Raw genomic sequence first — 15725 nt, forward strand, 5'->3', positions numbered from 1 at the left:
CTGAGGACTGGGAAAGGTTTGGGAAACCCTCATCCCATTACACCCCACAACTTCCCCTTTTCACACTTACCTCCAGTGCAAACAGTCTCCCAGCAAGGAGATACTTGGGGAACTCCCCTGTTTGCAGCATGGAAAGATTGGAGGATGAACTGCTAATGGTAGTTCCAGTTGTAGATCATTGGGATCCCCTTGACCTTTTATGAGGGAAAAGAGGTCAGACCTTACTACTGTCTAGTACTGATTACTTCTTGGAAGATGGTAGAGGAGAATGACAGCAATAGTAGCAGCAATAAATAGAAGGAAGGGTCAAATAATATATTAGAAGTACCTTTATTCTCTTCTGAGGCTTCTAATACTTCTGTCTCAAATTCTCAGCACATTCTTCTGAAAACTTACATTCTGTGGTTTCAAATGAGTAGTGTGTACTTTAATATACAATGCAGAAAGTGACTAAAGTGTTCATATTCAGAGATCCCGCTGCAAGTCATATACCCCAAAGACGTCAAAGACAGAATTAAAGATCCCATACATATCAAAATATTAATTTTAGTACTTTTTGTGGTAGTGAAGAACTGGAAACAAAGAAGGTGTCCATTAATCAGGGAATGATTAAACAAACTGTGATATATGAATGCAATGGAACTCTACTAATCTCTAAGAAATGAAAAATATGAAGAGAATCATGAAAAGACTTATGTGAACTGATACGGAGTGAAGTAAGCAGAACCAGAAAAACAATATTCACGATAACTACAACAAAATAAACAGAAAGAACAATAAGAAACAGAACACAGTCATTATAATGGCCAAATTCAGCCCTAAAGCAGAGTTGAGAAAGTACACTACTCTCTCTTAATTGCAGAGCTGGAAGACTATGGGACTAAATATATTATCAGACATGGTCAGTGTGCTGGCTGATTCTGCTAAACTGCTCTTTCTTCTTTCTCAATTTTTGTTAGAAGGGATGGCTGCTGGGTATACAGAATCAGAAGAAGGTATTCAGAAAAAGATGTGATGTGAAACTAATGACTTTCATTTTAAAAATATATAATGCAGAGAGAAAAACTCCAAGGTTTTCATATAGGGGAAAAAAGGATTAGTTCATGGCCTAGCACAGGCGGAGACAGGCCTGGGTATTATATAACTTGCTACTGTTATGGTTGCCAATGATGCTCCAGAAAATGTAGGATGATTTATAGTAACACTGATCTCAAGATATTTTGTAAAAGCAGTGCTTACATCCCCTCTGAATCCTATTCAGCACTAAGGGAGTATTGGTTCATCCATCTACTCCAAAAAAGATCTATCTTAAAGGAGACTAAGTAGAGTTGAGATCTGGAAAAAAGTAAGGCAGAGAGAAAGTAAATAAATGGGTATTATCAGATATGTTTTATCATTGACTTTGATTAATTATTCAAGTTTCGGAATACAGCAGAATCTCATTATAACTTACTCACACAGAGGGGAAAATTCACCATAATGTGAATCTCTCTACGATTTCCTTTAGCACTGGTCAGAAGGCCTTGTTACAACATGCGTAAAACTGCCTATGTTTATATTCCAAGCTAGACACCATAAAGAATAGCTACAGTTGAAGAAGAATCTTAGTTTGGATAAAGTTTGACCATTGTGGGAACACCCTGATCCATTCATCATAAGGCACTGCTATATGTCTCCTTCCCAAAAGCTGAAACCTATTCAAACTATCTGAATTTCACAAAGGACGGTATGTTGGTATGGTTAAAGTTATTATGGAAAATAATATCTTATTTAAAAGAAACAGGACAGATAAAGGTTGGGGGAGGGGGAGGAGTCGGGCAGCATTTTATAATAAGAAGGTATATTCCACTTGAGGAAATCTAGGAACCAGTAGGGGTTGGGGGTGGGGGAATGGTAGAGAACTTTTTAGTAAACATCCATCAGTGGAGACAGGGTGAGAAATGACTTTGCCATTAAGATTATTGACCATTTTGACAGAAAGGGAAATAGATGAGGTGTTCAAAAAAGAGATCATAAGATGTGCATGCACACTGAGAGTGGTGATGGTGTACTAGTTATCCAGACGTCAGCTGGAGCTCTGTAGGTGAAAAGAATAATTTCTTGATTTTTCCCTCATCATAATTTCTTCCTTTAAAAAGTTAAGAAATCAATAAGGGGAAGTTCCATGCTGGATCTGATTCTTACTAGCAGGGAGAAACTGTCATTAGGATGAAAATGATGGGAATAATGGGAGTTGGGTGGAGAATAACCTTTCCTTCCTAGAGTTTGGGACAGAGGAGAGGAAAGTTGGTAATAACTTCCATGAAGCCTCTATTTGGGAATAACAGATTTCAAAGGCTTAAAAAGAAGGTTTGGGAGGAAACCATGGACAATGGAGAAGCCAGGCCAGAGGAATTGAAAATTCTTGAGAACGAAATTTCAAAGACACAAAGCATAATAATTCTGAGAAAAACAGGAATTTGAGTGGACTGATGTAAATGCATAGGGAACTCATTAACTTACATTTAAAAGAAAAACAAGTTATATAAGGAAATTAGAAGCAAGGGAAGGTAATAGGAAATGAATATCAGGACTATGTAAAAAGTACAATTCTGCAAAAGTAGTGTCAAGATTACAAAAGCTGAGAAAGAGCTAAGGGTTGGAGAGGAATGCCAAGCAGCAAAATAAAAAAAAAAAATGTTTTTAAAGCTATAGTAGAAACAAAAGATGTTCAATGAAATTATAGGATCATTGCTAGGGATGGACTGGACAATGATTATTGATCACAGAGAAAAGCAGAGCTGCTCATTCTTATTGTGCTCCTGTTTTTTCTGCCTGGGAGACAGACCTTTGCCTCAGACACAAGAGAATAAAAATATGTAACAGGGAGTTTGGTACTTAAGATAAAAAAGGAAATGGTAAGAGAATATTATTTGGTCTTAATTCAAGTCAATTTGGCCCAGATGACCTACATCAATTACTCAACAAACGTTAATTAAATGCCCTCTGTGTATAAGGCATTGTGCTCAGCTGCCTTAGTTAACAGGCCTAGCAGAGGAAGGGATGTGTCTGGCTGTTACACCCACGGTTACAGGGGGTTTCAGGGTATTCCTGCTGCTACTACAAAGAAAAATAGCTCCACTCTCCAGGAGCTTACATGCTTTTGGGCACTAAAAGAAATAGTGGAGGAGACTGATAAGCACTGTCAGTGATATCTGAAAGACGATAGAGAATGGGAAAGGTACTGCAGAACTGGGGAAAGGTAAATGTCTTGTTTTTTTATATAACAGGTCAGTGAGCTTGACTAGAAATTCTAGAATGTATGATTAAGGATGATTAAACCAATCTTTTTTTTTTTTTTTTTGGACAAAGTTTCACTCAGCTCATATTGGGCATAACTGGCTATGTTCTACTTGGCCCAAAGGGTAGAACTGTCAACAGGCAAATTTAGTCTTAATACTTGGAAAAATTTTCTAATACTTTTTTTCAAAATTTGAATGGGGTCCCTCAGGAGAAGTAAGTTCCCCTTCATTAGAGCTCTTCAGGCATAGGCTGGATTATGACGGATATTACCTAGATGTTAGTGAAGCATATGGTAAAGTATTTCATACTATTCTTATACAAAACATGGAGAAGTATCGAACATAGGTGTCAGAATTCTGATTTGTAAAACTCCATAGTTTGAGCCAAACCAGATTAAAATGTATTTGGGAAATGTGTAACAAAATAAATAAAAATTATATATATACATATATATATATATATGTATTTGTGAGTGTGTGTATGTACATGTGTGCATGTAATTTTTTTTTTATTTACTAAGTCTATGTGCTAGCAGGGGTCTGTTTTTATTTGAGTTTGACTCAAATACTGGTATGGAATATATAAAAATAAGAATATGCTTAGTTAGATTTGGAATGAGTTGAATAGTCAGACTCAAAACATAATCATCAATGGTTCAATGTCAGCTTGTTAGGAAATTGCTAGAGGGATAAAGAAGGATATGTGCTTGGTCTTGCGCTATTAAACATATTTATCAATTACTTGGAGAAAGGCTTTGCTGACATACTTACTAAATTGCAGATGACACAGTTGGAGAAATATAGCCATCACATGGATTAAAGAGTAAGAATACGAAGAGACTGACAGGTTAGAAGATTGGTCTGAATTTAATGAAATGACATAGGGATAAATGTAGTTTTATACTTAGGTTAAAAAAAAATCAATTTTGCAATTACAGGATGGGGAAGCATGGATAGACAGTAGTTTACTGTAAAAGATCTGGAGGTTTTAATGGGCTGTAAGTTATATATCAGTCAGCACTGGGACATGGAAGCCAAACAAGCTAATCCCTATCCCTAGCCTCCTTTGAGCTGAATTATAAAGGTATTACATTTGCAGAAATAAGGAGATAATAAACCTTCTGTTCTCTGTCCTGATCAGATTACATCTAGAATATCATGCTCAGTTCTGGGTGCCAAGGTTTAATGTGAACATGGATAAATAAGAGAGTGCCTGTAAAGAGGCAACCAGGTTAGTGAAGAACCTTCAATCCATGTCATATGAGGATCAGTTGAAGGAAACTGGGATTTTAGCCTGGAGATAAAAAATCTCAAGGGGAACATGATAGTTGTGTTCAAATAGCTCGAAGAACTGACACAAGAAAGAAGAACTGGCTGTGATCTATTTAGCCCAAAGGGTAGAACCATGGGCAATGGAAATTGTCAACAGGCAAATTTAGTCTTGATACTTCGAAAAACTTTCAAATAGTTTTTTTCCAAATTTGAATGGGTTCCCTAAGAAGGGGTAAATTCCCCTTCATTAGAGCTCTTCAGGCAGAAACTAGAAGACCACTTAGTAGTATGTTACAGCTGGGTTAAATGGCTGCTGAGGTCCTTTACAATTCTATAGAGTAATTCTGTTATTCAGTAAAGATATGAAATTGCATTATGGAATATTTAAGCTAGCATTTGTCAGAGAAGAGCCTTCAAGGAGAATGAAGGTCAAGTGTTGCTAAATAGCTAAGAAATGGAGTACTATGTGACTCTCTTTATCCCCTTCTCTCCCCTCTGACTCTCCGATGCCTAGAGCTACAAACTGTTGACCTGAAAAGGCATTGATGAATTCTTACCACTGCAAATATTAGAGTTAGGATGTCCTAAAGCAGGGACTATATACCATTGTATTATGCTACTATATCCTAAGGTAGCAACTATACAGTATTACTACTATTGTACTACTTCTTAAACTTAATGTTCTTTTTTAGTGACACTAGTCTCTTTGTGGTAGCATAACTGGGAGATTTCTCATGCTTGGAATGGTATACTGTCTACTTACTGCTTACCATTATCATTCAAGGTACAATTAAATATTTTCTTTTAATGGAAACTTCCACTGTAGCCTCCCACATTCATTACTCTTATTTTTTTAAAACTTTTGTGGCACTTATTGTGCCATAAAGAATCACTGAATTCCAGAATTTGAAGAGACCTCAGAGATCAGGTCTGATCCAATTTTACATTGTTTAATTTTACATTGCCTTAAGTTGTTATGTAACTGTTTGATGTTTCATGTCACATCCACAACCATGGTGACTATGCCTTAATCTTCAGTGCCACATCTTCTATTAAACAAAAAGCAAACAAAAATTTCTTTGTTGACTAAGGCTGGGACTATGCAACAGCTAAGATCTATTTTAACTCTAAGACTGTAATTTATTTATTTCTTTAAAAAGGCTAGCTGAATCCATAACAGACAAAGTTAAGAGACACGGGATTATACTTCCTCATATCACAAGGCTGAACATGGAAGCACTCAATAAATATTTATTTGAAACAAGACTTCTGTTTTTGTGGCTTAGAGAGATGGTGGTTCTTATCATGTATCTAATTTGATTTGCTATTCAGATGTAAAGAAGGCTACTACTATAATGTTAGTCTAAATATCATATATACCTTTAATTAACATGGAGGAGAGGGAAGGGAAGGAAGGAGTAAATAAATATTTATATAGTCCCTACTGTGTGCCAGGCACTGAGCTAAGTGCTTGAAAAAAAAACCACCTCATCTGATCCTCATAACAACCCTGGGAGGTAAATGCTAGCATTATCTCCATTTTATAGTTGAAGAAATTGAGGCAAACACAGGTGAAATGATTTGCCCAGAGTTCCGGAGCTAGTAAGTATCAGACGGGATTTGAATTCACATGTTATTGACTCCAGGCACAGTGCTCTATCAATTCATCCCCAGCTACCTTAGGGCTCTTGCATTGGGCAGCTGGGGCTTTGCTCCAGGGAGGGAAATTTAGAGGCTACCAAAAATTAACACTTTGCACTCTTTCAGCAGAGTAGAAGGAAGTGAGAGGAGTATGAATTTGGCCATTTGCTGAAGAAAGGGGAAAAGAAAATTTAGATTCTGGATGGTTATGGGAATAGCAGACTGCAGCCGATTCCTTTATCTGTTCCATAAAGAAACCATGAACTTCCATAAGCCTTCCTGTCCCTCTTACTTCCCTTCTTTCCTGATTATCTAAACTCTCTTGTCCTCCCTTTCACAAACAGTATGACTTCCCTGAAGTTAGGGTGGGTAATAAATCTTTGTGTCACTTTCCCTCTGTTGTTGTTGTTCAGTTGTATCCAACTCTTTATGATCCCATTTTGGGGTTTCCTTGGCAAACAATTCTGGAGTAGTTTGCCATTTGCTTCTCTAGCTCATTTTAAAGATGAGGAATTGAGGCACACAGGTGCCTCAATAAGTGATTTGCTTTGGTCACACTGCTAGTGTCTGAGGCAGGAATTGAATGCAGGAAGCTGAGTCTTCCTGATTGCAAGCTCAGTGCTCTATCCACTCTACCACCATCTAATTGTCCCTACAATAGACTGTATGATCCGGAGCTTCACTGATGCTTTTCTGGTGGATTAATAAGAACATAAGAGGGCCTTTACAACCTGAGATTGAGCCTCTAATCCCCAAAGTAACCAACATTTCCTTCTACTCAATTGAATTTGTTTTAATTACTTCTGACATTATTTCCAGATCATGAATTGCAAAGATACATATTTGATGTTGTTTGCCCTAGGCAGTAGTTTTAAAAGGTGCTGAAATTGCTAGTTAGACATCTTCATCTGATCAGTTCATATAGGATACAGTTCCTAGAAAGTGAGTTTTTAAAATCTGCCATCCCAAATTGGTTCAAAATTTGATTAAGATTGTAAAGTATAAGGAATTGTAACAATATAAGTTTATAATAAGAGAATTTGGCTATAATGATCACATTAAAAAGTAGCATATCTTTCAGTGGCAGGAACTAAAAGGTATACAATTCAAATTGTTTTATACCTATAATCCATATCAGAGGCAATAGAGGAGATTGTGGGGATATCATGTAGACTGTGGGAACCTAGTCTCTTATTGCTGCATTTTGATACCTGCATTCTGATATCAGGGAGGAAATATCTTCCATCTACTTCAGTATTTAGCTGGGAGTGAAATCAGATTAACTGAAGACCACTCAGGCACGAATTCCCCAAAACCCCCACTCTTCCTGCCAAAGTTAAAATAACTATCACCCTTAGGCAAATAAAACGCTCCAGGATGGAGGAGAACCAACAAAGTTCCAGTCACGTGACCTGTTGTACCCCACCCGCTTTTGCCACATTAGCATTCTTCCCTTAAATTCTGTATTTGGTAACAAAAATCCTCATTGGGGAGCAACGATCCTTTCCGTGTTCTTTGTTTCTGGGGTAAATTCCCATGCTTAGGCTGTACACCTGGATTCCCAGTCAATGAGAAGAGAGGCTAGTGGGCTTCCTGTTAGGAACTATATAATGTAGTCTGCTCCATTCAGGTGCACTCCCCTTGCTGACACTGCCCATGGTCTCGTGGGAAGTGCCCCTTCTCATGAGACTGTAATAAATTCCTTTTTGCCTTCTACCTTGAGAAGCCTCTGAATTTAATTTGAGTAAGGGTTACTGTATCCCACACAGCTGTTATAAAATTCCTACAGATAAATCTCCAGCATTTATGAGAAACTGAATTACAGTATCAGCTAGATTTATATAGCACTAATAGAAAGCACTGGCACCTGAAAGGACGAATGTTAACAAAAGGTCCAATGTTAATAGATAAATCTACTTCATAGAACCCAAAAAGAAAGAGTTCTTTTGGATGGTAACAGGAATAATCTTGTTAGATGATGTAAAACTGGCATACTTAATGTGATACTTAATTCAATCTAGTTTTAATTTATCTCAAGCAGCAAGGTTCTGTTATAGTAGAAATATCATTAGATTTGACATCAGAAAGGACCCAGGTTTGAATCCTGCCCTCAGATAATTATTAGCTGAGACTAAGGGTAAGTTACCTTCTGAGCCTATTTTCTCATCTCTAAAATGGGGATAATGGCCCTGGTAGCACCTACCTCAAAGAGTTGTTATGAGGATCAAATCAGAAAACATCTCCAAAGTCTTCAATTTTTAAAACGCTATGTATGAAATATTATTATTTCCTTTAACTGTAGTGATTGTTTTTACAGAAATATTCTTGGTGCTCAGGCTACTATTAACTTATCTTAATTTTGCTGACTTTACCTATGTCAGTAAGGTGCTTTTGTTTTATCAGGTTTGCAGTACTGAAAAGGATTATCTTTGTTCCAAATAACTATCATGGAAGACAGTTTTTCTGCTTTCCAAAATGAATACTTTTACCTACGGGGTAGAACAATTTTTATTGATTTTTCACAAGTCATAAGAGTAGAGTTAAGAATCTTTAGTTTGTGTTTGGCTATTTTTGGTTCAGTGCTTTGTTGTTTCTTCTAATTGTTCACTGTTCTTGCTTTACGTGTTTTCTTTTTAGAACACCCTCAGTTTAAGAAGGAAAAAATGGATAATGCATAAGATAACACATAGTTTATTATTTACATATACTTAAAATTCTGGAATAGATGTATTTCAGCAAATTTTATTGTACTATAATACAAATGTGTATAATGCAAATCCTATTTTTCACTGACAACATGATTAGGAAATTTGGCAATCCATTCTCACCTAAAAAAAAATGTCTCCACAATAGGCTAAGTGGAAAACATGTGGTGTGGAAGTTAAGATACTGAAATATCTCATGGCATGCTTCATATTTTAAGACACTAGCAGCACACTGCCAGCTGGTATGTATAGTCCTCATTTGATAGTTAAAGTATATTTATTTTGGCAACACTTCTCAGGCTCTAAAATCTCCTCCCTTTGCTCCCCTGGACCATAAGAATTTCTTTATATTTGTGGTTCCCTGAACTGAAAAGTCTGCAAACCTTCTGACCCTTATCCTTCTGTCTTGGTATTTATAAAGGCCATTGCAACACTATACTTTTCCAGCAGGTTTTACCATCTAACACACGTATTCCAGCTTGAAATGTAATAAATATAAAAGTTATGGAGAATAAAACTGTTTTCTATTTGGGTCAATTAAACAAATTGGAAATTTTATATGTTAGGTTCATATAAAAAGATTTTCATTTTTTACTTTTCTATTAACTGTGTTTTATGCTATACAAATTCCCACTGTAGAATTCAAGTAGGCTGGGGAGGTGTTTTTCCTTCAGCCCTTCTAAAGAAAGAAAACTTGAAGCTGTGAATAACAGATATATCCAAATCCAATTTAAAGGAGTTAATATAATTCTTTTTAATTAAATAAAAATATGAACATGATTGACTCCATTAAATATGCTAGTTATATGTTTACACATTAAAAGCTCAGCTATGACTCCAGAATGTACTACATCGAACGACCTGAGTGAGGGCCTGGGGAGTAGAGAATTCACATTCCTCTTCTCTATTACAGTTGGCTTATCGATACTTAATCCTTTAGCCTTCTCCAGTGTTTGCTGTTAAAAGGCCCTACATTTGACTCTGATTTGTAAAACTTACAAGTAATTTTTTTTTTATTTATGGCTCTAGATCTTGATCACCTTTCCTGGGCATAAAATGCTATTGCTTGATATCAGATGGTCTTAGGAATTTTTATGGCATTATTCTTTTGTAAGGCAGCATAGTATAGGGGTTTAGAGACATGGCACAGAAATGAGGATGATCTGGGTTCAATGCTGGCTGTCTGACCCAGGGTAATTCATTTAACCCTTTAGTGTTCTAGGACAGAGTTATCAAACTCATGGCCTGCAGGCTCCCAGTGCAGTCAAAATTAGATTAAAATGTCATTTCGAAGTCTTTAATAAAGTAAAAATACAGTATAACATAGGTATGCTAGTTTGTTGTTTTCCTAGTCAAAATGATGTCCCAGTCCTTTTCTATTTGAGTTTAATGCCATTGATGTAGGCAACTCTTAATATTCCCTAAGTAGCAGAAAAAGTACCAGCCTGAATTAGGAACAGTTCCCTCACCTAGAAGTTCTCTGTACATTGAAATCCAAGGTTCAGTCCTCATCTCAGTCTTTATCCCTGTTTATACAGCCACTGCATCTCATTCACATTAATTGTTGGCATTTCAATAGTACTAATTCCTCCAAGCCAGAGGAAACAAATCTATTATTTTCTTGAAACTTAACACATTGAAGAAGTATCCTTAGAGACTAAAAACAATTTACATTTTAAAAATTCAAGTAATATTATATTTTAAAATATTTTTGGTAATTGTAAACTAGTTATGCCAAGAAGGTGAGTTGCATTCACAGGTAATCTAGGGCCTTCGTCTAGGTCTTTTTGCTTAGGAGATGGAAGGAAGAACAATATTTATTTTTCTATCCATAGAACCACATATTTCTAAAATTGTTTTTAGTGAAGGATTTCTTTTGGCAGGGTAAAAGGGAAAACAATAATACAATCAGTAATATAAATTTCATATCTTCTATCAAAATAATTCAGAAAATAGGTTACTACAAGCTATGTAAGTAGGACAGATTTCACCCTGGTGACTTGCTAGGCTCCTTCCTTTTCTATATGTAATATATAAAGTGAGATAAAGGTGGGAGGGATAAGACTGACTGAATTATTTTTTGCCCTGAGTCTTACACCAGGTTTTGGATGATTTGAGTCCAGTTGAAAATATTCAGTCATTCTCTACCTTGACCAACCTCTCTTGCACTTTCTCTCTTTCCCTTTCTTTCTTTGAAATACATTTAGAATCATGTAGTTGTCTATTGTAGTTGCAAATGATCTTGGAAACTGACAATCTTTTTTTTTTGGTTGTGGCTAAGAGCAATATAAGACTCATAAGGTATTACAGTGCATTAAAAAAATCACAAATATAATCATAGCTCTAGAACTAGAAGGGACCTTGGAGGTCAACTGGTTGAACTCTTTTATCTTGCATAAAAGGAAACTGAAGCCCCGAGTAGTTCTATTACTGGCCCAAATGGCAAGTAGGTGGGTAAGGGGGAATTCGATTTCATAACTATAATGTCAGTAATAAAGTTCAGTACTCCTCCAATGTACCATACTGTCTCCTTAGAAGTTTTGTACAACCCAAATTTTAATGAACTACTGGTCAGTCTTCAACATTTCTAGACTTGGACAGTAATACAAATTTGGGATTCATATTAATAAAATAAATATTTTTATTAATATATGATTTATTATGAAAATAAAACATTTTTGTCTTCATCATCTTCATATAAGGTACACAAATGTCTCAGAGGTAGATAAAATTTATTTATGTTACAGATGAAGTAATTAAGAGGCAAATAGCTAAAGAATATATCCAAGAAAGACAATCAGATAATTTTAGAACTCTGAATTCTGTTTATCAGTTTAATCTTATACTAATAACAATAAAGGACATTTTGAACTATACAATTATGAATCTTTTTGCTAAAGTTTAAAAAATATTTGAGATTCTGTAATGGAAGTGGTCTTCTATGGCCTTTCTACAACATCTTTCTTCAAAAGTTAAGTTTTATAGGTTCTTGACACTGATAGTTATATTAACATATGCCATCAAGGAAGTAGGGCAGGGCTTAGTGGGAAGAAATTCTTGAGAGGAATAACTACTATCTGATTTCTTCCTGTCTGAACTGTTCTTGCTAACTATGATAAGATCAGTTTTTTCTACTTATTTTATCTGGCATACAAGTATTGCAGCACCTTCTAAATTTTGGTGCTCTAGGTAAAAATCTCAATCACTCCATACATTTTAATACTTTGCTGAAAATATCCCACAAAATTCTAAAGAGATGTTTTGCTGCCACCTGGTACACCTCAAATAATTATTCTAGTTCTAATAGCAATGGTCAAGTGATCATTTCTCCCAGAGTTCAAGAAGGTAGCTACAACAGAGTCAATATACAAGAAGACTACAAAATAACAAAGTTTACAATCTGCCCACACATGTAGTCTGATAATTATTTTAAGGGGAGAAGAGTCACCTTAATGATGAAATCATTACAAATATTTTGCATGTGACTTTCAATAAGAAGAACCACAAAATATCTTGAAAATTCTTTGTATACAAGGTACCCTTTCATACACTAGTGTCCTTCCTTGGGTAAAGGAGAGTAGTAGCTGTTTAAGACCTATAATACAATACTATTTTAAAGTTAAAAATTGAAGTCTAGTTATGGATGTCAACTGGTAGCATTTAAATTGTTTTTAGTGAAGGATTTCTTTTGGCAGGGTAAAAGGGAAAACAATAATACAATCAGTAATATAAATTTCATATCTTCTATCAAAATGACAATTCAGTGCCATGTCTTCCTTAGGTCAAACTAGAACATGGGTCAAGAATTTAAAAGGGGGGGGAGGTAGAAATTTTCTCTTTCTCTGTCATTTCTTTTTCTCCCATATAAGAGCCAAAGTTGATTCTTGATGCAGAATGCCTAGATATTTATTTAACTCTTTTGGCTTGCTAAACTCTGTATATCATACTGCCTTTAACATTTTAAATCATGAGAAAGAGGACTTTTTTCCCTTGCAAAATTTGTTCTTGATTACAACACTGGAACATTCATGCATATATTACATTGCAGTTATTTTATTATGTTTTGAAACATAATCCTATGACAACACAGAATTTTAACATAAGGAATAGGACCACAGACCAAGGTCTGGAATTTTTAGAAATTAGGTAAATAAATACTCATTCAAGTGAATAGTTTTCAGGGACAACTGTTCACTATTACTCTTCTCTCAATTAGGAAAAAATCTAAATTAAGAGTCACAAAACAGGCCATTGAACAAATGACTTATCATATCCTGGGGCAAGAAATCTAACCTGCTTGTAGGGAATATTTTCTAGTTTAAGTCCAAAGAATGTCAAGAAAATGATGTTATTTGTAGCATTTGGATAATATTGTGGCAGCAAATATACTATATCTTTGGTACATATCATTTGATCTGCATAAAGAAACTGCAAAAAGGAAGTCAGAAAAAAAGAGTACACGATTTTAAAACATGTGCTTAGGCCATTTACTGAATATGAAGGCATGTGCTATCTCACCTCTGGAGTGACATCTCGTGGTGCAAATCCAGTTCCTCCGGTTGTTAAAATCAAATTAAGTTCCTTTTCATCACACCAATCTATCAGTGTTTCCTGAAAGGGAACAATATTACTATCACTTGTGGTATGAGAGTTTACTTGCCCAAAAGCATGCTAGGCCCCAAAGCACATCATATATAGGTATGATACATTGCTTCTTATGAACAACCAATAAGGGAATTCTGGATCACTTTCTCCAAGGAAGAAGGAACATTTATCAAGGTAACTATCATTTAAAAATGTGGTCATAGAAAATAATAATATGTAACTCCTAAGAATCAAAATGTAGGATTTTCAGAGTCACAAATAAAAAGTAAATAAGGAATGAATAATTGAAATCATTTGTGTTAATGATACTTCCAAGGTGCTCTCAAGTTGATTTAAAATAGTATTTCCATTTAAAATTGTGAATTCACTGCCATTCTCCATAATATCTGGTAGGCAGAAAAGCTTCCAAGCTGTCAAAGAATTGTGGTTTTTTGGCAGTCTTATATTTAGGAAATTGAAACAGAAAGCTTGTTAATGTTTCTCCAGTACTTTAACACGAATAAAATCATAGACTCACTGAATTTTAAAGCTTGAAAAGACTATAACCCAAGGCCACATGTTAGTGACAGAGCTGGGATTAGAATTCATTTTTTTCTGGTTGCTAGTAAAATGCTATTTTGACTAGGCTGAGTTCCTGTCTCTAAAAAACAGACTTGTTTCTTATGCCACAAAATTAAAGTTTGAAAGTTGAAAGAGACCTAAGAGGCTAAAAAGTTCAAATGATACACAAGAAGAATCCCTACTATAACAAACCTCACAAGTTATCATCTGGCCTGTACTTAAAGACCTTTATGAAGACAAAAGCCTACCTCCTCTCAAAACAGGTCATTCTGGTTTTGGACAGAACTGTTAGGAATCTGTTACCTGCCCAGACACAGAAGGAACTATCTGAATACAATTATAAAATACTCTGGAAATAAAGACAGAAGTGAATAAGTGAAGAGAAATTAACTTTGTGATTGGGCAGTCCCAACATAACACAAATTATAATAATATCTGTAACAATTAGTTTATTTGTAGCCACATCAAACAGTCAAAGGATTAACTCATAAGAGTGAGAAAAAATAAAAATAATATTCACCTGATGGAATTAGAGATCAAATATCTCAAAAGAATATAAAGAAAAGAAAAAGTGGGAAGGAAAGGAACCTTCTAATACTGGATTTAAAGTTATACATCAAAATTGTTTGTTATTCAAAACAAAAGCTGATCAAGGAAACAAAGTAGGTACCTAACATATAGAAGGAAACAAAAATAGTAATGTATTTGATAAAGTCAATGTTACTAACTATTGAGTTAAGTGTTTACTAGTAAACAAAAACTGCTGGGAAAGCTAGAAAGCCATCTGACAGAAATCAGTTTGAGAAGATCTTACACCATATACCACAACTAGATACAAGGCCTAGATATAAATGATCACATCATAAACAAAGTAGAGGAACAAGGAAACATGTCTTTTGCATACCAGGTATAAGGGAAGAGACCAGAACCAAACAAGGGATAGAGAGGATCACAGAAGAGAAAATGGACAGTTTTGATTACATAAAATCAAAAGGTTTTAAATCATTTTGTTTAAGGCCATCTCCATTCAATGATTATGGGCTAGGTAAGAGTAGAGACAAAAGATAATTCAATTTACCATCACAAATATATCACTCTAAGAGGGGAAGGAAGACCCTCAGAGTTTCTAGCCAGAACAAAAAACAATTGCTATTGACACTCATTCTAAGTCATCAAAACCTAAACAATGAGTCACAGAGGTTTGGATTGGAGCCTGTCTTTCCAGAGCTATATTTAAAGAAATCAAAAATGAAAACCACATAGGACAAAAAGTTGTCCCAGCTTAAAAAAAAAGGGGGGGGGGGAGATGACAAAGAAGACAACATGACAACTACGATGACAGATGAAGCAGAAGTAGAAGAAGATGATGATGCGAGTATTTGCCACCTTCTGCTCAAATTGTCAGGTTGAGTCCACAGAGGGCTGTGACTACTACTCTCAGATAGCATGGTAAAGACAGTTAAATACAAAATATTCTCTCCTAATCACCTAGTTCAATCTTTCCCACAAATATAACCTCTATGGGAGGAGTAAGCTTAAATTTAGATCATGATTGTAGTGACTCACATGTTTTAGAAATGTGTAACAAGGTTCAACTCACAAAATCTGTTCTAGAAGTCCTCTCTGTGTAACAACTTCATGCAGAACTCTTGTTGTAACA

At 35.3% G+C, this 15725-nt stretch overlaps 1 protein-coding gene across 10 annotated transcripts in view; it reads right to left on the minus strand.

The window, feature by feature from the left end:
• Positions 1–15725, minus strand: part of GPHN (gephyrin) — a 749523-nt gene that overhangs the window by 377680 nt on the left and 356118 nt on the right. For 7 of the 10 annotated variants that reach the window (XM_072629565.1, XM_072629558.1, XM_072629556.1 and 4 more), the window contains one exon: positions 13418–13510. The exons of 2 other annotated variants lie outside the window; for them this stretch is intronic. In XM_072629565.1, coding sequence (XP_072485666.1) covers positions 13418–13510 — 93 coding nt within the window. Of the gene's footprint in view, positions 1–70; positions 244–13417; positions 13511–15725 lie in introns of those variants that run through there. One more of the 10 variants, XM_072629561.1, reaches the window with a different exon arrangement.

This window comes from Notamacropus eugenii, chromosome 1 (assembly GCF_028372415.1).
Source record: "Notamacropus eugenii isolate mMacEug1 chromosome 1, mMacEug1.pri_v2, whole genome shotgun sequence".
Classification (NCBI taxonomy): domain Eukaryota; kingdom Metazoa; phylum Chordata; class Mammalia; order Diprotodontia; family Macropodidae; genus Notamacropus; species Notamacropus eugenii.